Source organism: Scyliorhinus torazame, chromosome 8, assembly GCF_047496885.1.
Source record: "Scyliorhinus torazame isolate Kashiwa2021f chromosome 8, sScyTor2.1, whole genome shotgun sequence".
NCBI lineage: Eukaryota > Metazoa > Chordata > Chondrichthyes > Carcharhiniformes > Scyliorhinidae > Scyliorhinus > Scyliorhinus torazame.
The window spans coordinates 270983198-271007003 of NC_092714.1; the positions used below are offsets into that span (position 1 = coordinate 270983198).

Genomic DNA, 23806 nt, shown 5'->3' on the forward strand with positions numbered 1-23806 from the left:
CAGCTTTGCCGGGAACTGCGCCTGCGCGGACTCTCAGCCGCCGGGGACGGCGCCTGGGCATTCGCATCCTTGCTGAGGTAAGCGGCTGGCGGGGGGCGCGAACTGGACCCGGGCCGCTGCTGTCACCTTGGTGGGTCTGAGCTGCTGCTGGGTCGGGAATGGGGAGCTCGAGTGTAAGCCGGGGTAGAGAGGCAGCTGCATTTCTGTGGCGCCTCCCTGGACGCCCCAAAGGCGCTACTGAAATGTAGCCACTTCAGAGACAGGCAGTGAGAGTGAAGAGGAGGAGGATGGGGTAGTGGGGGGGGTAGCGAGTGGGGGGGGGGGGGTAGTGAGGTGGGGGGGTTAGGAGGGGGGTAGTGGGGGGGGGGGGTAGTGAGGAGGGGCGGTAGTGAGGTGAGGGGGGTAGGACATAGAACATTCCAGCGCAGTACAGGCCCTTCAGCCCTCGATGTTGCGCCGACCTGTGAAACCACTCTAAAGCCCATCTACACTATTCCCTTATTGTCCATATGTCTATCCAATGACCATTTAAATGCCCTTAGTGTTGGCGAGTCCACTACTGTTGCAGGCAGGGCATTCCACGCCCTTACTACTCTCTGAGTAAAGAACCTAACTCTGACATCTGTCCTATATCTATCTCCCCTCAATTTAAAGCTATGTCCCCCCGTGCTCGACATCACCATCCGAGGAAAAAGGCTCTCACTGTCCACCCTATCTAATCCTCTGATCATCTTGTATGTGTCAATTAAGTCACCTCTTAACCTTTCTAAAGAAAATAACCTCAAGTCCCTCAGCCTTCCCTCATAAGATCTTCCCTCCAGACCAGGCAACATCCTGGTAAATCTCTGCACCCTTTCCAATGCTTCCATATCCTTCCTATAGTGCGGCGAACAGAACTGCACGCAATACTCCAAATGCGGCCGCACCAGAGTTTTGTACAGCTGCAACATGACCTCATGGCTCCGAAACTCAATCCCTCTACCAATAACAGCTAACACACCGTACGCCTTCTTAACAACCCTATCAACCTGGGTGGCAACTTTCAGGGATCTATGTACATGGACACTGAGATCTCTCTGCTCATCCACAGTACCAAGAATCTTACCATTTGCCCAGTACTCTGTCTTCCTGTTATTCATTCCAAAATGAATTACATCACATTTTACTGCATTAAACTCCATTTGCCACCTCTCAGCCCAGCTCTGCAGCTTATTTATGTCCCTCTGTAATGTGTTACATCCTTCTGCACTGTCCACAACTCCACCGACTTTAGTGTCATCGGCACATTTACTCACCGAGTCTTCTACGCCATCCTCCAGGTAATTTATAAAAATTACAAACAGCAGTGGCCCCAAAACAGATCCTTGCGGTACACCACTAATAACTGGACTCCAGGTTGAACCTTTCCCATCAACCACCACCCTTTGCTTTCTTCCAGCTAGCCAATTTCTGATCCAAACTGCTAATCTCCCTGAATCCCATGCCTCCGTATTTTCTGCAATAGCCTACCGTGGGGAACCTTATCAAACGCTTTACTGAAATCCATATACACCACATCAACTGCTTTACCCTCGTCCACCTGTTTAGTCACCTTCTCAAAGAACTCAATAAAGTTTGTGAGGCACGACCTATCCTTCACAAAACCGTGTTGACTATCTCTAATTAAATTATTCCTTTCCTGATGATTGTACATCCTATCTCTTATCAACCTTTTCAAGACTTTGCCCACAACAGAAGTAAGGCTCACTGGTCTATAGTTACCGGGGTTGTCTCTACTCCCCTTCTTGAACAAGGGGACAACATTTGCTATCCTCCAGTCTTCTGGCACTATTCCTGTAGACAATGATGACATAAAGATCAAAGCCAAAGGCTCAGCAATCTCCCTAGCTTCCCATAGAATCCTTGGATAAATCCCATCCGGCCCAGGGGACTGACCTATTTTCACACTTTCCAGAATTGCTAACACCTCCTCCTTATGAACCTCAAGCCCTTCTAGTCTAGTAGCCTGTATCTCCGTATTCTCCTCAGCAACATTGTCTTTTTCCTGTGTGAATACTGACGAAAAATATTCATTTAGCACCTCTCCTATCTCCTCAGACTCCACGCACAACTTCCCACTACTGTCCTTCACTGGCCCCACTCTTACCCTAGTCATTCTTTTATTCCTGACATATCTATAGAAAGCTTTAGGGTTATCCTTGATCCTACCTGCCAAAGACTTCTCATGTCCCCTCCTGGCTCTTCTTAGCTCTCTCTTTAGGTCATTCCTAGCTAACTTGTAACTTTCGAGCACCTTAACTGAACCTTCACATCTCATCTTTACATAAGCCTCCTTCTTCCCCTTAACAAGTGATTCAACTACTTTAGTAAACCATGGTTCCCTCGCTCGACCACTTCCACCCTGCCTGACAGGGACATACTTATCAAGGACACGCAGTAGCTGTTCCTTGAACCAGCTCCACATTACAATTGTGCCCATCCCCTGCAGTTTCCCTCCCCATCCTAGTGAGTAGTGAGGAGAGGGAGTAGTGAGGAGGGGGAGTAGTGAGGAGAGGGAGTAGTGAGGAGGGGGGTAGTGGGTAGTGAGGTGGGGCGTAGTGGGTAGTGAGGAGGGGGGTAGTGAGGAGGGGGGTAGTGAGGAGGGGGGGTAGTGAGGAGGGGTGGTAATGCGTAGTGAGGAAGGGGGTAGTGAGGAGGAGGAGGAGGGGGTAGTGAGGGGGAGGGGGGGTAGTGAGGAGGAGGTGAGCAGAGTTATTGAGCTGGGGGATGACACGGAGATGAAGCCATGAAGGGATCTGAAAACAAGAATGAGAATTTTTAAATCAAGATATGGTTTAACCGGAGGCGGTTGTAGTTCAGCCAGCCCAGGGGTGATGGACGGACAGGATGGTGAGAGTTGGGACACAGACAGCAGGGTCTAGATCATCTCAGGCTGACAGAGACTGGCCAAGGTGTGTTGGAAAAATACCAAAGCCAGGAAATGATGTTAAACCTCCTAAATCACTGGTTAGCCTTCAGCTGGAGCATTGTGTCCTATTCAACACCACAGTCGAGGATGGGCGCAGAGGAGATTTATTCACTTCAGAGTTGAGGGACTTCAAGAGAAGCTGGAATTGTTCCCCTCAGAGCAGAAAAGATTAAATAGAGGTATGTAAAATTAGCAGCAGTTTTGATTAAAAATAAATCGGAAGAAACTGTTTCTAGTGGCAGGAGTCAGTAACCAGAGGGACACAGGTTTAAAATAATTGGGAGAAAACACAGAGGAGCTGAGTATTGTGCACAGATTTGGTCCCCTTATTTGAGGAAAGATGTAGTGGCTTTGGAGGCAGTTCAGAGGAGGTTCCAGAGATGAGGGGTTTGTCGTATGAGGAGAGATGGAGCAGTTTAGGTTTATACTCTCTAAAGTGTAGAAGAATGAGAGGAGATCTAATTGAGGTATACAAGATGCTAAAATATTTGGATAAAGTAGACATGGAGCTGATGCTTCCTCTTGTGGGGCATTCACGGCCGCAGCAGCTAACCTGGACGAGTACGCAACCACCGTCACAGACTTCATCAGTAAATATGTCGAGGACTGCGTACCAAAGAAGACAATACAGGTATTCCCCAATCGGAAACCCTGGCTCAACCAAAAGCTTCACTACCTGCCAAAGTTCCGGACAGAAGCGTTCAAGTATGACGACCCTGACCTATATAAGAAATCCAGGTATGACGTACGGAAATCCATCAGGGTTGCAAAAAGACAATAACGCTTCAAACTAGAGTCCCAGGCCAACAACACTAACCCACGGCGACTATGGCAGGGCCTACACAAGATCACAGGCTATAAAGCAAGGCCAGGCGGAATATCTGGGGCTGGAGCATCCCTACCCGATGATCTGAACAAATTCTATGCCCCCTTTGAGCAGTCAGCCAATGTATCAGTGTCACCCGCCCCAACAGACCTGGACACACTCATATCCACTATTACAGCCTCCGAGGTAAGAGCTGCCTTCTTGAAAATGAATCCGCGGAAAGCGACGGGCCCTGACACTCCTCCGCTCTGAGGTCCCCACCTCCTTCAAGAAGACCACCATAATACCAGTACCAAAAAAGAACAAGGTAGCCTGTCTCAGCGACTACCAACAGGTGGCCCTAACATCTGTTATCATGAAATGCTTCGAGCGGCTAGTCATGAGATGGATCACTGCCACCCTCCCAGGCAGTCTCGATCCACTGCAGTTTGCAATCGGTCCACAGCAGACGCTATCTCACTGGCTCTGCAATCAACACTCGAACACCTCGACAACAAGGACACCTATGTAAGACTGCTGTTCATAGATTACAGCTCCGCCTTCAACATCATTATCCCAACAAGACTAATAATCAAATTCCACAATTTTGGATTTGACCCCTCCCTGTGCAGCTGGATCCTCGACTTCCTCACCAACAGACCGCAATCTGTCACAATAGGCAACAGCACCTCCTCCACAATAGTCCTTAACACCGGGGCCCCACAAGGATGTGTGCTCAGTCCTCTACTGTACTCCCTATACACACATGACTGTGTGGCAAGATTTAACTCTAACTCAATCTATAAGTTTGCGGATGATACGACTGTGGTGGGCCGTATCTCAAACAACGACGAATCAGACTACAGGAGGGAGATAAATCACTTGGTTGCATGGTGTACCGAAAACAACCTCTCTAAATGTTGGAAATACCAAGGATCTGATCATCGCTTCAGGAAGCGCAGCACGACACACACGCCCGTCTGCATCAATGGCTCCAAAGTGGAGATGGTTGATAGCTTTAAGTTCCTGGGGGTCACCAACACCAACAGTCTGTCCTGGTCTACTCATGTTGATGCAACAGTCAAGAAACCCAACAACCTATGGAAGTTAAAGAGATTTGGCAAGTCTGCATCGACTCTCACAAACTTCTACAGATGTGCGATAGAGAGCATCCTATCCGGCTGCATCACAGCCTGGTATGGCAACTGCTCAGTCCAAGATCGCAAGAAACTGCAGAGTGTGGTGAACTCAGCCCAACGCATCACACAAACTTGCCACCCCCACATTCATTCTGTGCACACCTCCTGCTGCCTCAGGAAGGCAGACCGCATTATCAGAGCTCCCTCCCACCCAGGCATTGCCTTCTTCCAGACCCTTCCATCAGGCAGAAGGTACTGAAGTCTGAAGACTCGCACATCCAGACATAGGAACAGCTTCTTCCCCACAGCTACAAGACTCCTTAACGACTTCCCCTCGGACTGATCTGTTCCCTGTAAGAACACTATTCACGACGCCCTATGCTGCTCTTGCTCATGTATTTGCTTTGTTTACCACCTTGTTCCGCACTGTAACCAATCACTGTTTGTCGATGTACCATTTGTCAATGTTCTCTGTTGATTATTCTTGTGTCTACTGTGTACGTTCCTCGGCCGCAGAAAAATACTTTTCACTGTACTTCGGTACATGTGACAATAAATCAAATCAAATCAAATTCTAAAATCAGAGGTCATAATCTTAGAATAAAACAGATTTGAGGAAAACTACTTCTCCCAAACGGTTGTGAATCTGTGGAATTCCCTACCCCAGAGTGCGGTGGATACTGGAACAGTGAGTAAATTTAAGGAGGAGATAGACTGGTTTTTAATTGGTAATGGGTTGAAGGGTTATGGAGAACAGGCAGGACAGTGGAGTTGAGGCCAGGATGGGATCAGCCACAATCACATTGAGGGTGTTAGGCTCGGGAAGCTAAATTGCCGACTACCGCTCCTAGGTTCGAGGGAGGAGATGACCTGGCTGATTTTGCAATCCAGCTCTTGGCCTGTAACATTGTAGGTAGTCAGAGATACGTTCAGAGACTATTTCCTCGGGTGGATGTAGCTGTTTCAAGGGGACATAACTATAAGGTTCATGGTGGAAGATATAGGAGGGATGTCAGAGGTAGGTTCTTTACTCGGAGAGTTGTTGGGGCGTGGAATGCACTCCCAGCTATGGTAGTGGAGTCGGACACTTTAGGAACTTTCAAGCGGTTATCGGATAGGCATATGGAGTGCATTAGAATGATTGGAAGTAGGTTGATTTGATCTTAGTTTCAGACTAGTTCAGCACAACATCGTGGGCCGAAGGGCCGGTACTGCGCTGCACAGTTTCCTAATTCTGCTCCCAAATCTTACAAACGTATGAATGAAAGGGTGATGGAAGCAGATTCAATAATAAGCTTCCAAAGACAGCTGGATAAATACTTGAGAAAAGTTTCAGGGATGTGGGGAAACAGCTGGGCGGTGGCATTAGCTGGATAGCTATTTCAAAAGAGCTGGTACAGGAAGGATGGACTTAACTGTAAAATCCTGTAAGTATGCAGTTTTGGCATCCTGTAACTGACTGAAGGTATCTTGCATATATTTACCTTTTAGTTTTGGAGGTGAAAATCTGACTTGAGATTAAACAAGGTGCATTGTATTTTCCATATGTAATTATTTTTAATTTCCTACATACGTACCTGATGCCAATTTTCCAAACACTGAATCAGATCATGGCTCTCAGCGCAGGCAGTAGCAGGGGCCGGATTCTCTGTTTTTGAGGCAGTAGCAGGGGTCGGATTCTCTGTTTTTGAGGCAGTAGCAGGGGCCGGATTCTCTGTTTTTGAGGCAGTAGCAGGGGCTGGATTCTCTGTTTTTGAGGAAGTAGCAGGGGCCGGATTCTCTGTTTTTGAGGCAGTAGCAGGGGCCGGATTCTCTGTTTTTGAGGCAGTAGCAGGGGCCGGATTCTCTGTTTTTGAGGCAGTAGCAGGGGCCGGATTCTCTGTTTTTGAGGGAGTAGCACGGGCCAGATTCTCTGTTTTTGAGACAGTAGCAGGGGCCGGTTTCTCTGTTTTTGAGGAAGTAGCAGGGGCCGGATTCTCTGTTTTTGAGGCAGTAGCAGGGGCCGGATTCTCTGTTTTTGAGGCAGTAGCAGGGGCCGGATTCTCTGTTTTTGAGGAAGTAGCAGGGGCCGGATTCTCTGTTTTTGAGGCAGTAGCAGGGGCCGGATTCTCTGTTTTTGAGGCAGTAGCAGGGGCCGGATTCTCTGTTTTTGAGGCAGTAGCAGGGGCCGGATTCTCTGTTTTTGAGGGAGTAGCACGGGCCAGATTCTCTGTTTTTGAGACAGTAGCAGGGGCCGGTTTCTCTGTTTTTGAGGAAGTAGCAGGGGCCGGATTCTCTGTTTTTGAGGCAGTAGCAGGGGCCGGATTCTCTGTTTTTGAGGCAGTAGCAGGGGCCGGTTTCTCTGTTTTTGAGGCAGTAGCAGGGGCCGGATTCTCTGTTTTTGAGGCAGTAGCAGGGGCCGGATTCTCTGTTTTTGAGGCAGTAGCAGGGGCCGGATTCTCTGTTTTTGAGGCAGTAGCAGGGGCCGGATTCTCTGTTTTTGAGGCAGTAGCAGGGGCCGGATTCTCTGTTTTTGAGGCAGTAGCAGGGGCTGGATTCTCTGTTTTTGGGACTACGTCCCCGCGCTGTCGTCAAAACAACTTTCACGGCAGTAAAGGGCCACATATTCCTCGCTCTGCAGGAGGCGAGCAGAGACCCAGCGTAAATCTAGCAGCTTTTGTTCAGACACAGGGGCCCCCGCACTTCAGGATCGGAGGCCGCACATTGCCACGGCGGCGGCCTCCAGCGACCGCGCCTTGCTCCCTGGCGGACTCAGACCACGCAGCTGGACTCTTAAAAATAGGCCCCCCCCCCCCACCGATTGGCCACGTGCCCGACCGCCTGCCTGAACATTGCCTGGCCGCGTATAAGGCCCCCCCCCCCCCCCCTCTGATCAGCCCGCCCCTAACGAGGGCGGACGTGGACTGAGTCCGCAACCGCCACGTTAGTATCCCGACCGAAGGACCATGTTAGATCCACGCTGTCGGGACTTTGGCCTGACGGGGGCGGGGTGGGCCTCCATCAATGGCCTCCGATAGGTGCTTTGCGGCGCAAGTACGCCGCTTTTCGGGGCCCGGAGAATCGGGGAACTGGTGCCGGGCCCAATTTCATGCGCCAAAATGGATTCTCTGCCCCGGCGCCAGCTGCGGTTTTCATATCCGGATGCGGAGAATCCAGCTCCAGGTTACTAGCAAACAAGACAATAAAGACCAGCAGCATCTAATGGAAGGTTGGGGTACTGTAGGAAGAGCAATCCTTTACAGCACATTACTGTTTCATTTAGAAAGTATTAGCAGACTGACGCATAGTGTGTTATGTGAGCATTTGTTCTATATTTGTAATTCTCGCTTCTGATTTCTCAAAAGCTAGCTTTGTAATTATCTCCCACCCTGCACCCCTCTGAGTCAGGGTGACCGGGAGCTGCTCCCATAAGTTAACCCCGAGATTGCCCGTAAAGAAGGTTGAACTGATGCCACCAGTGCAACCTAGTTGTTTGGTGGTGGGTGGCTATAAATGGAGAATAAGATTTGGCTAATTCCTGTTGTCAATTTGCAGTGGGACGTTGCAGGCAAGGATGAAAGATGAAGGAAGAGGAATGGTTGAGACCAATGCATCAGACTGCAAACTTGCACGTACGACATGGAATTGTCAGGCAGTGCGTTTTCTACAGATCTATCAGAACTGCTCTTTGAGAGAAATGGTTCACTTCCCTCGAGTGCATGCAGCAGAAGATGTGGGAAGGCAACCTGAAAAGCTCCCTAAGTATGTCGGCAGTCCCCAGGCACCAGAAACAGGGTGGGACAGAATCCGGGAGCTATTTGATCGCGAGTGAGTATGAATTCACCGAGTTAATGTGTCGATTAAGCCAGAGAAAATGTCATATTTTTCATATAAAAGTCTTGGAAAGGTATGTGACAACGAGGCAAGAACAGCATGCGCGGTTTCGAACCTCTGAGCATCATGAAAAATAATCTCTCATCCACTATTCTCTCATGGAATGTTGTTCTTATGAGGTTTGCTGCCTGTGTGTATTCTGCATTATTGTTGCCTGCCTCGTGCTCTTCACTGTGCCAGCAAGATTGAATTTTTTGTGCCTTGTATTGTGCTGTTGCCATTTCCTTAGACTATGTTCTGCGTTTGCCCTTTATTCTTGTATGATTGCCTTGTCTTGTGATCTCACTTCCACTCTGGCTCAAGATCGAAACCTTGCAACTTTTTTGGGATTATTGGATACGGATTCCAGCTCTGGTCACCATACTTTGGGAAGGATGCTTGAGAGAGTCCTGAAGAGATTTACCAGCTTGGCTCCAGGACTTTAGTTGCAAGGTTATATTTGAGAAGTCGGGGCTGTTCTTTTTGCGAGGGTATCTGGAGAGTTGTGAAAGCTTATGCCAGGTTTGGATAAGGCAGATAGGCAAAAACCGTTCCCGTAAATTGATAGTACAATGACTGGGGGACACAGAATATTGGGCCAGGGATACACGGGAGGAAGAACTTTTTTAATGCAGCAAATGGATTTTCACAGTAACTTCATTGCGATGTTAATGTAAGCATACTTGTGATGGTGGAAGTGGAAACAGTAACGGTTTCAACAGGAAATTGGATGGACACCTGAAGGAAATAAATCTGTAGGGATACGGGGATCGAGCAGGGGAGTGGGCCATATTAGATTCCTCCCCGGGGAGCCAGCATGGACTTGATGGGCTGAATGGCCTCCTAAACTATAATTGACTCTGACTCCGTTGATTTCCTTCCAATTGAGTCAACGACCCGTCCGGCCCCCATCAGAGCAGCTGTAGGATGGCTGAAGTGGGAATGGGAAAATGACACATTGGTGCACAAGGAGCATTTGGTGAGGTACATTGCTTGGACAGTGTCGAGAGAGATGTATTATGTCCCTAATAAGCTGGTGTTTGTTGCTGAGATTAGATGCCTGATCCATAGAAACGCAGGGCATACAAATATAGAACGATTTACAATACAGGAGATCATTCGACCCAATGTCCATGATGGCTGCAAAAGAACAATCTAGTCTAATCCCACCTTCCAGCTCTTTCTCTGTAGGTTTACAGCACTTCAAGTTGCATATCCAAGTGTTTTTTAAATGCAACGGGGGTTTCTGCCTCTTGCACTCTTTCAGGCAGTGAGTTCCATTTTGCCATCCTCCAGGTAAAAGTATTACTCCTCAACCCTTCCCCCTAATCCTTCCAACAATTATTGACCTCTCTGCAAGTGGGAATAAATCCTGCCTTCCCACTGTATCCCTGCCGCTGTAATGTTTTACACCTCAATTGAATCTTCCCTCAGCCTCCTCCGCTCTAGCGAAAACAAACCCAGCCCATGTAATCTTTCCTTATCGCGAAGTTCCTCCATTCCGGGAACCATCCTCCCAAATCTCTTCTGTACTGTCTGCGGTGTGGTCACATCCTTCCTGTAATGTGGTGACCAGAACTGTGTGAAGCACTCTCGCTGGAGTCTAATTGCTGTTTACACAATTCTAGCGTAACCTTCCTGCTGCTGCTATACTCGGGGTCTGGCTAACGAGGGAAGATATCCCTTAACCCCACTTTGTCCACTTTATCTACCTGCCCTGCTACCTTTAGGGATCAGGAGACATTCACGCCAGGGGCTCTCAGTGGCTGTACACTTTTCAGAATCCTACTATCCACAATTAGCCATAGCCCTCAAGGGACCCCTAGACATCTCGCTGTTTCAGCGAGAGCTTGAGGGTTACTACTCTGCATCGGGCTGACCAGGAATCTTTCCCCCTCTCACCGCCTGCCATGGGTTAGTAGGTTGAATGTCTATTTAGCTATATCATGAACATTCCTCCCTTGGCCAGCATGTCCTGGCGGGCGCCTTGAACCCAGAGCTTCTGGTTCAGAGGCAATGCCATTGCACCAGAAGAGCTCTACTCACCAAAATCCAACAATTCATTGTGCATTCCCTTGCCTTTGTCCTCAACAAATATATTCTTGTTTAATAAATGTTTAATTTTCCAGCGATAGCATTCTCGTTTGGCAATCATAAAGTTCGCAACAAATAGCATCTTTAAAACCACAATGCTTTTGACGGGGCACTGGGTAGGTGCTTTAAAATGACAGCGTGCAACTGAATCCATGTACTATGCACACAGTGAGCTGAAGAGGTATCCGGAGGAAATAACCAACATCTGGAAGAGTGTTATCGTAGCTGCATGTGTTGGGATGTTGTACGGTGGCATTCCCGCTGCCAAACATGCTAAAATCCGTTACATCGAGCAGAGTCAAGCTGAGGTGTACAAAAATCGTTTGGAGGCTGTGGTGAGTTTGCTGGGTTAGAAATTGAGTTACGCAAGAAATCAGGAGGTGACTTTTATTTTGGAAGGAATTGTCCTGGGGAGGAGGGGCATTGATAGCAGCAGAAAGTAGCTCCAGCACATCTGTCAGGCCCATTTTCTGCTGTGACTTTAGGTGGTGCCCAAGCAGGAGTGAATAGAAGCCGATCACAGGCGCCAGTATTTCTTTAGGAAGATGATGCATCCTTGCTCCTCTGAACTGAGGCGAAGTGAGTGAGAGAGATAACTTCTCTCTGAGAAAGCTGTCTGCTTACTCTGCAATGGGGCTAAGAAACCTCTGCAATTGAAACAGGATAAATCTCCAAGCTCTTTGTGAGCTACATTCTAACCTAAACCACAGGCCATCTCATGGACGCTTGCCCTCCTGCTTGCATATATCCTTTTATATCCCTTTTACACACAATCAGTTCTCTTTCAATAAAATTTATGTGCCTTACTTCAATAATGGACAATTTTCACATCCTAATCTCCCCATTAATTATTTTACTGACCACCAAGGTGTGCGCACACATTTCCACATGATTGAGCAGTCAAAACTATCATGTGTGTGTGTACAAGAGTTGTACAGAGGCATTTTTCCAGATGGAGTGGGGATTCCTGTTGATTTTATTTGGCTGAATCCTTCAAAGTCTGCCTCATCCAATCTGCATCCCCCTTCCCACAAGCTTCCTAACAATTGAGTCAGGCCGACTCTGGTAATGCAAGTTTAACTGTTCTCAGGATGGAGGAAGCCACCCTCACTAAGGATGCCTCCACACAGCTCCACAAGACCCCTTGCCTTCAAATTCATACCGGGGATTGTATTTGCCACCTATCCAACCAGCCGACCAACCTGCTGTTTATCCTCGTACTCCAGAAGGTTTGCCAGATGCCATCACTTCGCATATCCATCAATCTTTGATATCACCCAAATCATGGATATAAATGGAAAAGGATCTCAGCAAGAATCCCCGTGATACACACAGGCACACACACACCTTCCCAATCCCCGTGACACACACACACCTCCCCAATCCTCGTGACACACACACACCTCCCCAGTCCCCGTGACACACGCATGCACTCCCCAATCCCCGTGACACACACACTCCCCAATCCCCGTGACACACCCACACACTTCCCAATCCCTGTGACACACACACACCTCCCCAATCCCATTGACACACACCGACCTCCCCAATCCCTGTGACACACACACCTCCCCAATCCCCGTGTCACACACACACCTCCCCAATCCCCGTGACACACACACACTCTCCCCAATCCCCGTGATACACACACCTCCCGAATATCCGTGACACACACACACTCCCCAATCCCCGTGACACACACACACTCCCCAATCCCCGTGACACACACACACCTCCCCAATCCCCGTGACACAGACACACACTCCCCACTCCCTGTGACACACACACCTCCCAATCCCCGTGACACACACACACTCCCCAATCCCCGTGACACACACACACTCCCCAATCCCCGTGACACACGCACTCCCCAATCCCCGTGACACACGCATGCACTCCCCAATCCCCGTGACACACACACTCCCCAATCCCCGTGACACACCCACACACTTCCCAATCCCTGTGACACACACACACCTCCCCAATCCCATTGACACACACCGACCTCCCCAATCCCTGTGACACACACACCTCCCCAATCCCCGTGTCACACACACACCTCCCCAATCCCCGTGACACACACACACTCTCCCCAATCCCCGTGATACACACACCTCCCGAATATCCGTGACACACACACACTCCCCAATCCCCGTGACACACACACACTCCCCAATCCCCGTGACACACACACACCTCCCCAACCCCCGTGACACAGACACACACTCCCCACTCCCTGTGACACACACACCTCCCAATCCCCGTGACACACACACACTCCCCAATCCCCGTGACACACACACACCTCCCCAATCCCCGTGACACACACACACACCTCCCCAATCCCCGTGACACACACACACCTCCCCAATCCCCGTGACACACACACACACTCCTCAATCCCTGTGACTCACACACCATCCCAATCCCTGTGGCACCACACACACACACACACGCACTGCACACAGACACACGTACATCACACAGAGGCACACGCACTGTACACACGCACTGCGCACACAGACATATGCACCGCACACAGATTTGCACCGCACGCACACATATGCACACAGCCAAATGCACTGCACACAGACACACTTTTCCCTCCCAAACCACAGAATAATTAATTTTCACAGATTTTTATTTTCTGTGTACACTGCACTGCGTTCAAATACCATTGATACGGTTACTGCTGGCAGTGTCCAAACCTGGCAGTGAGATCTGTTTATGGAAATCATGGAGATATTTATAGATATAATGCACTACACCATCAAAGTTACTATTTGAAGCTTATTTGGATCATGAGAATATCACAAGTTCAACGTTGCTGACTTAAAGGTTATTAATGTGCTGAATAATCTTAGACACTAATCAATTCAAAGAGCAGGGTAATTATTATTTAACCTCAGAGGTCTTCCATGTGTTTATTTATTTCCAAAGGTTTGGGAGAGTCCACAGTAGCTGACATTGCACATGGCCTGTTAGACTGCGGTATTGGCTGAAGGGCCTTTACTTCTGTCAGTTTCCAAGTGCTGGGCCCAAGTGGAGCAGAGCCTGTGATAGCTGTTCAATAAGCCAATCAGAGTAGAGCTGGGAATCCTGTAATCTGTGTGAGTGTAATGGGAATATGCCTGTTTTGTAACATTACGCTGAGTAACAGGCTGCAAAAGTTTTCCTTTACTTCAGATTGATTTGAAAAGAATAGCTTCCCATCATTCTAGTCTGTCTGGTATACGTCCCAGTATAACCCATGGTTTCAAAAAGACAATACCACAGGGAAAAAATAACTACAGCTCATGCAGTGTGTCGCAATGTAGTATAGAATGCACTTGCTCTGTGGGAACCTGGGGAATTCCTGTGTGTGGGACAGTGGCTAGTTTGTGTAGCCGAAGTGACTGAGGATCTCGGATTCCCTACATCATTACTGCATCTTTTTGTCGAACAGAGGTCTGCACAGGATGCTGCAGTCCGGGGCTTCGTCCGATATGGGTGGCGGTGGAGCTGGAGAGTCGCTGCATTTGTGGCAATATTCAAGTGCGTGAAATTTTAAATAATCATTGTAGCTTTTACAGGTGTTTGTAGTGTATTGGGTACAGTGTGGGCTGCCTTTATGGGCAGTATGGGTTAGAACTGTGCTTGTATTTCTCATTTGCAAACAAAGCATGCCAAATAAGGAAAGGAATTACATTTACACAGCATCCTCAACCTCCGAAGATCCCAGTGCATTACAGCCAATGAAGAACTTCAGAAATGAAGTCATTGTTGCAATGTTGGAATCACAACAACCAATTAGCAACCAGCAAAGTCCTATAATCAGCATTGAGATACATAACCAGGTTGTCTTGTATTAGTATTGTTAGTTGAATGACAAGTATTGGCCAGGACACCCTGTTCATTTTCAAGTAACACCATTTGCATCTATCTCAAAGCCTTGGGATAATATCTCCAAAAGATGGCTCCTCTGACGGTGCAGCACTTTCATAGAATTTACAGTGCAGAAGGAGGCCATTCAGCCCATCGAGTCTGCACTGGCTCTTGGAAAGAGCACCCTACTTCAGCCCACGTCTCCATCCTATCCCCGTAACCCCAGCAAACCTTTCTGGACACTAAGGGGAAATTTAGCCAGTCCACCTAACCTGCACATCTTTGGACTGTGGGAGGAAACCGGAGCACCCGGAGGAAACCCACGCAGACACGGGGAGAACGTGCAGACTCCGCACAGACAATACTGCAGTGAAGTGTCAGCCTGGAGTAACTGCTCAAGTCTCTGCAGTGCTAATTGAACCCATGAGTTTGTGACTCTGGGGTGTGTTAGCACTACTGTGGGGGGGGGGGGGGGGGGGGGGGTCAGTTTAGCTCAGTTGGCTGGATAGCTGGTTTGTGATGCAGAGCAAGGCCAACAGCGGGGGTTCAATTCCCGTACCGGCTGAGGTTATTCGTGATGGAATGTATGTTTGGAAAGGGTGATTACAGTGCCTTTGCTTGGTTGAAATATTTTAGAGATGACCTGCTTTTACTGTTGTTATGGGCCAGGGTTTAGAGAACCCCAAAAGTGTATCATGGGGTTCACCTGACCCACAACCTTTAATAGATTGTGGTATGGGGAGCACACGGCCCACTCTACAGGTGTGGTACAGCAGAAATGCAGAAATGGAAAAGTATTTTTTAAAGCAAAACAATGTTTATTCTATGAAATCAAATTAACCGTTTTAAAACATACAGTGAACATCTTAGCAACCATCAATTCAAATGCAACCCCCAAAGAATACAACACTAAGTAATCCTTAATCACTTCCCAAACAACATCCAGAAGACAAAAGAAACACCTTATAACAGAAGCACATTAGGTTTACATTCACAACTGAGAACATTTATAATTCTGAATTCACCAAATGATCAAGAGATAGTCTTTTGATGGCAGAGAGAACAGCAGTACTCCTGCTTGGTCTGTCTTCAGCTCCAACACTGAAAACTAAACTAAAACACACCCTGCAGCAAACAGCCTAAAACGAAAGTGAAAAGCTGACAGACTGCCCAGCTCCACCCACACTCTGACATCACTGATAAACACCTATTTTTAAAAGATACATTTCTTAAGCACCCATTTCTTAAAGGTACTCTCACTACAGATACTTATATACACACCGATTTATAAATATCCATTTCTTAAAGGTACTCTCACATGACACTGTTAAGGGTGTTTGTCCTGTGTTGGCTAATTCCTTGTGTGTATCTGCAGTGTTTTCCCTCTTTGCTTGTGGGGGAGGGGATGTTGGGGCGCTGACTTTACTGTGAAATAGATCTTCGGATTGATCTGTGGGCCAATCGAGGTGAAACAGCTACTGATTACAGAATCTGCCGTGGTAGCCAGTGGTTTATTCCTTGTTTCAGTCAAAAGTGTTCATTTTTATCACATTAAATGGGCTATTCCTGTAACTTCTGTAATACGAGTAGTGGGGTGGGGGGGGCAGATCAGAGAACTAACTTGTTGGTCTCCGTGCAGCTAAAAATAAGCTGGAAAGTCAACACGTCCTAGAGGGTGGTAAATAGCATTGCATGCGCTTTTTCAAGATGTTCCTGAAAATTCCCACAGTCCTGGCGTCACCGATCTCCAGAGAGTCACTTGATGAACAAGTAATCTCCGTGAGCTCAAATGGTCTCATAAACTGTTCATTGGCAGCCTGTTGTTAAACTTTAAGCAGCTCTTTGCAAGTTTAATACGAGGCCACTTCAGTGCAATAAGCCAGGAAGATCCGGTGTTCTTCAATTTCACCTGGTGATTTCAGTGGCGTGATTAGGTCAAACAATATACCTTGTGACCTGATTAGCGAAAGAGCTGGCTTTGAGATCCTATCTTCAGCCAGTCTGGAGCCATGAATCAATGATTTTGATCCCAGCTCTCAAAACGGAGACCAGATCTGTGGAGAATGAGTTAAGCTTAGACTTTGTGAATAAGCAGGAAAGTGAAATGTGAAGCAAAGGACGCAGTAAAGGTGAGATAATACAAAAAGAGATAACTAATGCTGAGAGAGTAAGTAAAAGAGTTGAGAAGCATCATAGAATTCAAAAATATGATTTGGTTCTGTATAATTCGGTAATTAAACTGCCCACAGAAGGTATATCTGTGCTGCAGTTCTGCTATTATTATGGTATTTGATTGAAACATTGATTTTCTTGATGGGGTTGCAGAGATGTGATTGCACAAATTCTGTTTATTAATTTACTGTTGTTTTTCCAAACAGTACGGTTAGCACAGGTCTGTCTGTGTATCATGATCGGAATTTGCTGAGGCATTACTCTGCAGCTGGAGGTGAGAGCCTGCTTCGAAGTTACCCTGTAGACGTTACTAAGTTAATCTACTTCGCAGTATTCCAACCCTGGGAGTGCATATATTTTTGTTAAACAGTCATTCAGGTCAACTGATCCATACGTGAGCCTCTCCCATTTATCTTCACCTTGACCTGTCAACATAACCTATTCCTTTCTCCCTTATCAAGCTTCGCCTAAAATGCCTCAATTACATGGGTGGCACGGTAGCACAGTGGCTGGCACTGTTGCTTCACAGCGCCAGCGTCCCAGGTTCGATTCCCGGCTCGGGTCACTGTCTGTGCGGAGTCTGTACGTTCTCCCCGTGTCTGCGTGGGTTTCCTCCGGGTGCTCCGGTTTCCGCCCACAAATCCCGAAAGACGTGCTGTTAGGTGAATTGGACATTCTGAATTCTCCCTCTGTATACCCGAACAGGCACCGGAATGTGGCGACTAGGGGCTTTTCACAGTAACTTCATTACAGTGTTAATGTAAGCCTACTTGTGACAATAATAAAGATTATTATTATTATGTGGCAGCAAGTTCCACACTCTAACCACTCTCTGTGCAAAGTGTTTCCTGATTTTCTTTTACTTCTTTGTTAGTGACTTTCTTGTATCTATGGCCCCCTAGTTCTGCTGTTTCCACAAATGGAAACGTCTTCTGTTTTGTCTATCTGCCTCTCTGTTCATTAACTGGCTTTCACCCCACTCCCTGAAGGAGTTGGCCCAACTGGCGATCCTTCATATGTGAGGCTGAACAGAGAATTCCAATGCAACATTCAACCGTGGGAGTATCGCCGTGTCCTACCACAGACATGCACACATCGTCCTAAAGGATCCAGGTGCAGGTTTCTTGGCTGCATCATCAGCCAATTTTAACAGACTTTTCCTCCCATCGCCACTGGCACCAATTGTTCTATTTCATAAAGCCAGGCAGTGAATGATCGAACTGGAGCCTAATCTTTACAACTTTTATTCACATTTATTTACAGAGGTGCACATTACAAGCACGCAATTCCTAACCCAACCACCAGAGTTCTAGTGTATTCCTATGTATAGGATCACAAATGAATCCCCATCACAATTAATATACAATTAACACCAACCAGTTAACTCGCTGCAGTTTCTGAATTGAACCATCTTGTCAGTGTGGCTCGGTTATGAAACCAGAGTTCATTCACACTATATATATGAGCTTTATAATAGGGATTGCAGTTATGTTTTGTCTGTTGAAACCATCCTAATGCTGATTTATCTACATGAGCTAATATGAAAGGATTTTTACATTTTTAGCAGTCACGGGAGGAGTATTCCGGATGAATCTTGGAGTGGGTGGATTCTTAGCCGGCACAGCCATCGGTGCATTAATGGGGTGAGTTCATAAACCTTTATTCAAGGCCATTGAAGGCTAGTAATTGTTATTATGTAATAACATTTAATATTAGTGTTTTTAAAATACATCGATCCTCACAAGCCTTGTGTCCAAGAACATTAGAAACAGGAGACCATTCTGCTGCTTAAATAAATTCGGTTAGATCAAGGCCGATTTATATCTCAACTCCATTTACCTGCTTCTGATTCTTCGATGTCCTTACTTAATAAAATATATCACTCTGTCTTGAAAATTTCAACTGATACCACGGGACTCAATAAAAATCAGGAATCGAAAGTCTAATGACGACCATGAAACAAACCATTGTCGATTGTTGCAAAAACCCATCTGGGTCACTAGTGTCCTTTAGGGAAGGAAATCTGCCGTCCTTACCTGGTCTGGCTTACCTGTGACTCCAGACCCACAGCGATGTGGTCGACTCTTAAGTGCCCCTCTGAAATGGCCGAGCTCTCAGTTCAAACTGGCCGAGCCACCGACTCCCACATCCGCAAAACGAAAAAATAAACAATCTGCAGCTTTTTGGGTGGATGGTTCCATATTTCCACTCCCCTTTTTTGTGAGAAAGGTCCTCATCATTTCACTCATCAGCAGCCTAACTTTGAGACTGTGTCTACTTGAAGAAAACGGCAGAATTCAACTATAAACTACACAGATATACAAATCGCTGCTGAAATGACTTCTACCTAGGTGCAAGCCATGGTTCTCGCTTCTGAGTCAGAAGCTTGTGGGTTCAAGTCCCACTCTAGAGATTTGAGCACAAAATCTAGGCTGACCCTCTAGCCCAGTACTGAGGGAGTGCCGCACTCTCAGAGGCCCTGTCTTTTAAACTGAGGTTCTGTCTTCCCCTTCAGGTAAATGTAAAAGACCCCGCAGCACAGATTTCAAGACTATTTCTAGAGTAAATTTTCACTCTAAATTGGCGTTGATTTGGATTGTGGACTGTGAGTAACTTGTGCTAACAGCTGTATCCGAATCTGGCTGCTGGATTTGTCTTTCAGGGTTCCGGCTGGGGCTTTGATTCTGGCAATGCAGAAAGTTGGTGGAGAGACCGTCAGGGAAAGGCGACGTAGAGAGCGACGAGAGATTTACGAACTAAAGTTAGAAGAATGGTATGAAGTGGCAATTCTGTGATCACAAATAAATCACTGAAATCAGAATAGCATACAGGGGAAATGTTCGAAAGTATCTTCTACAAGTTTAATGGCTTTGATCTATTGAATTCCACCTGAAACATATCAACCCAATTTTCTTCTCAGTGCTGAGCAGACTGATGCACCCTGTATTGATTTTCAATATCGATTACCCGGTTCAAACCCAAGTAAAGCATACAACGCCTTCCTTTAAATCTCCCTCTTACCAGCCATTTCTTTCTTTTTTAATTTAGAGTATCCAATTCATTTTTTCCAATTAAGGGGCAATTTAGCATGTTCAATCCACCTACCCTGCACATCTTTTGGGTTGTGGGGGTGAAACCCACGCAAATACGGGGAGAATGTGCAAACTCCACACGGACCGTAACCCAGGGCTGGGATAGAACCTGGGACCTCAGTGCTGTGAGGCTGCAGTGCTAACCACTGTGCCACCGTGCTGCCCACTTACCTGCCATTTCTTAATGCCGTTAAGTTGTTTTTTTGTTGAGTGTTCTTGCGTTTGTGTCACCTCCCCAGGAAAGCCAGGCTCCACGTGACAGAAGGTTTAGTTGATGAAATTACTGGAAAAGATTCCATGGAAAGCGATTTGGTGAAATTGGAAGAGCTGTTGAATCAGCCCAGAAATTCAGAGTTATCGGTTGGAGAGAAAATCTGACTAAATTGGAGAATTAAGAGGAAGGGGGTTTGCACAGATTGTACCCACTGCAATAGACTTCTTGAGAAAATATTGTACGTGTCTGAGCCCGTTACGGAAATTACACCCTTGACTGTTATTGAAGGACAGTGCAGTCGAGGTAAATTCCAGGATCGGATTTATTGGAACGATATCATCTGGAACGTCTGGCTTGTAGCTTCGCCTGTGATTGTGAATATATGGGACTACTTGCTTTTCAAGATGTCCAGTGTGATTTGTGTTTGTAACATTCCCTCCAACTGCATCATTTTGAAGAGTGAGGGGAGTATTTGAAAATGGTGACTCTTTCGAATGAAGTTTGCATCTCAGTTGATTTCATTGTTCTAATCTGTGTCTCTTCTCTTGCTGACTTGTGAGAGTGGATGAAATTGGCAATTAAACTGTGTTCAGTGCTCGTTCCCAACTGCTCGGCAAATTAACTTGGCTGAGAGCGGGGCAGTTCCCTCCACAACAAACGTGCGAACCATCTCTCAGGGCCACACCTCAACAGAGTGACCAAGATTAGAATCTTGCCTGATGATTCTTCCAAAACAAGCGCATCGAAGCTCCTGATACCACCGGGAACTCGTTTTCTGATAGTCGCAGTTTAGTTTTCTGTTTTGTTATATTTTTAATACAGTTTAACATCATGACATTAATTCCCGAGTGCAGCATTTTAAGGCAAAGTTTATGAGTTAATGCAGCAAGAGATGAGTTTGTACAACCATGTTTAAACCAGTGTGCTGGACTGGAATGCAGTGTAAATGAAACACACATCCATTTAATTTGGGCTACAGTAGGATGTATTTTTAAAACCTGTGTTTAAAAACACATTCTGATCTTATAACAAAATGTTATCATTGTACTAGAAATCAATATATGAAATATAAATGATAAAAGATTTTTCTTGAAGGCAGGTCAATGCAAGGTAGATTCTGCTCAAGACTGAATGTGGTTTGTGGTTACAATAAAGTATTTAAAATTTGTGCGACATTGCAGCAAACAAAGTTCTACAAAGCAGCAGATTAGGAAATGGTTTTGATTAATAAACCATTATTTATTTTTGAGAGTTAGAACAGCTTCTCAAAGCGAAGTTATTTGTACCGAGTGCAACATTTTTCACAAAAATATTGTTTTTGCAAAAAACGAAAGAGTTAAAGTTTAACTAAATCATTTTGAAAAGAGCAGGGCTGTAGCATGGTGAGACCTACAAAATACAACATGTAATAATAATCTATAATAATCTTTATTGTCACAAGTAGGCTTACATTAACACTGCAATTAAGTTACTGTGTAAATACCCCAGGTACAACACTCTGGCACCTGTTCGGGTACACTGAAGGAGAATTCAGAATGTTCAATTCACCTAATTATGTATACTTGGGCAAGGCACAGGATGGGTAAAAATTACTTGCATTCGAACCATTGCATTTAAGCAGGTCGGCTGTTGAACTTGAGCATCATTACATCTGACGCAGGTTTGGAAGACAGTTTTAAAACAAGTACTTGTGGCATAGGTAAGCCAGGAGGGGAATGGAAGCGTTGGGAAAAAGATGACAAAATGAAAGGAGCCAGAATCATAGAATTCCTACAGTGCAGGAGGAGGCATTCAGCCCATCGAGTCTGCACCGACTCCACGAAAGAGCACCCTACCTGAACCCAATCCCTCACCCCATGCCCGCAACCCCACCTCGGCCCAGGACCGCAAGAAACTTGAGAGAGTTGTGAACACCGCCCAGTCCATCACACGAACCTGCCTCCCATCCATTGACTCCATCTACACCTCCCGCTGCCTGGGGAAAGTGGGTAGCATAATCAAAGATCCCTCCCACCCGGCTTACTCACTCTTCCAACTTCTTCCATCGGGCAGGAGATACAGAAGTCTGAGAACATGCACGAACAGACTCAAAAACAGCTTCTTCCCCACTGTCACCAGACTCCTAAATGACCCTCTTATGGACTGACCTCATTAACACTACACCCTGTATGCTTCATCCGATGCCAGTGCTTATGTAGTTACATTGTATATGTTGTATTGCCCTATTATGTATTTTCTTTTATTTCCTTTTCATGTATTTAATGATCTGTTGAGCTGCTCGCAGAAAAATACTTTTCACTGTACCTCGGTACACGTGACAATAAACAAATCCAATCCAAAGGGGCAATTTAGCATAGCCAATCCACCTAACCTGCACATCTTTGGACTGTGGGAGGAAACCAGAGCACCCGGAAGAAACCCACGCACACACGGGGAGTACGTGCAAACTCCACACAGTCACCTGGGGTCAGAATTGAACCCGGGTTCCTGGCGCTGTGAGGCAGCAGTGCTACCCACTGTGCCATGGTGTCGCTCCTAAGGTGGAGTCAGGTGCCGGGCAGCCAGAGAGGGAGCTCAGATTAAACTCAGCTGATTCTCGTGAGGTTTGAAGATCAATCAGAAACCAGTTTCTGAAGCAATCAAGGAGTTTGTGCCCATGGAGCATTGTGTGATCAGGAAGGTCAGTGAGCGTAGGAGTCGGCTGTTAATGACTGGGGGACAGAATCCTGTATCTTTGAGCGTATCACAACTGAAGAATGACGAGCAGAACCTTTTTGAACCCCCCTCTGCCATTGCAATTTCAGACTATTAAAGAGATGTTGCACCATTGCAATTGTCTGCTTTGTGATCTTATTCTGCCCTCCCAAGTCTGAGAATTTTCACACCCAAAATCTATCTTTTTAAAATAGAAGTAATTTTTTACCTTCACTACTTCCTTGATTTAAAACTAATATTCTTTCTGATTTGGGTACTGACTGAGCTAACGTTTATGGTTTCACATAGTTTTCATCAACAGCAAAATAATTATCAGGCCTCAAGTCATGATTATAACCCCAGAGACACCTATTGTTGCCAATTCTCCAGGGAACAACTTGGAGACTCCAGGAAATGGAATTGAAGATTTTGTTTTTCAATTAAGGGGCAGTTTAGCATGACCAATCCACCTACCCTGCACATCTTTTGGGTTGTGAGGGTGAGACCCACTCGGACATGGGGAGAATGTGCAAACTCCACACGGACAGTGACCCGGGGATGGGATCGAACCCGGGTCCTCAGTGCCGTGAGGCAGCAGTGCTAGCCACTGTGTCGCCCGGATTTGAAGATTAATCTCTGGGACACTGCAGTGAGTAATTGCCTGAACTATGGACGGAGGCAGAAAAACAAAGGAACCTTCAATTATGATGTGCCAGATTCCGGGAGTCAGCCCTCCCAAACCTACAATTCTACCACTGGGCGGCGAGCGAATAAGGGGATGGATCAAGGAGCCAGAAGCCGAATGGTTGCGCGCAGAGGAGGCCTCCTGCAGGGGGACCTCCCTCCGGGCCCTCGCCACGGTGGCGGTGGCACTCCCATCCCCACCCAAAAAACACTCCAGCAGCCCGGTGG

At 46.7% G+C, this 23806-nt stretch overlaps 1 protein-coding gene across 5 annotated transcripts; it reads left to right on the top strand.

Annotated features, from left to right (window-relative positions):
- Positions 1-23029, top strand: timmdc1 (translocase of inner mitochondrial membrane domain containing 1). 5 transcript variants are annotated; one of them, XM_072515320.1, is made up of 8 exons: positions 1-77; positions 8447-8719; positions 11028-11193; positions 14304-14392; positions 17101-17168; positions 18459-18537; positions 19557-19667; positions 20226-23029. In XM_072515320.1, the coding sequence occupies exons 2-8, from the start codon at positions 8466-8468 to the stop codon at positions 20362-20364; spliced, it is 906 nt and encodes a 301-aa protein (XP_072371421.1). In that variant the 5' UTR covers positions 1-77; positions 8447-8465; the 3' UTR covers positions 20365-23029. The 5 variants fall into 5 exon arrangements, with proteins under 5 accessions (XP_072371421.1, XP_072371422.1, XP_072371423.1 ...); XM_072515321.1 differs by lacking the exon at positions 1-77 and adding an exon at positions 89-130; XM_072515318.1 differs by lacking the exon at positions 1-77 and adding an exon at positions 2743-2951.
- The last annotated feature ends 777 nt before the right edge of the window (positions 23030-23806 follow it).

Coding starts and splice junctions, on each gene's coding strand:
- timmdc1 (XM_072515318.1), top strand. CDS start 2,887: ATGGTGAGAGTTGGGACACAGACAGCAGGGTCTAGATCATCTCAGGCT. Junction 8,720..11,027: donor CGGGAGCTATTTGATCGCGA/GTGAGTATGAAT, acceptor CTATGCACACAG/TGAGCTGAAGAGGTATCCGG. Junction 19,668..20,225: donor GAACTAAAGTTAGAAGAATG/GTATGAAGTGGC, acceptor TCACCTCCCCAG/GAAAGCCAGGCTCCACGTGA.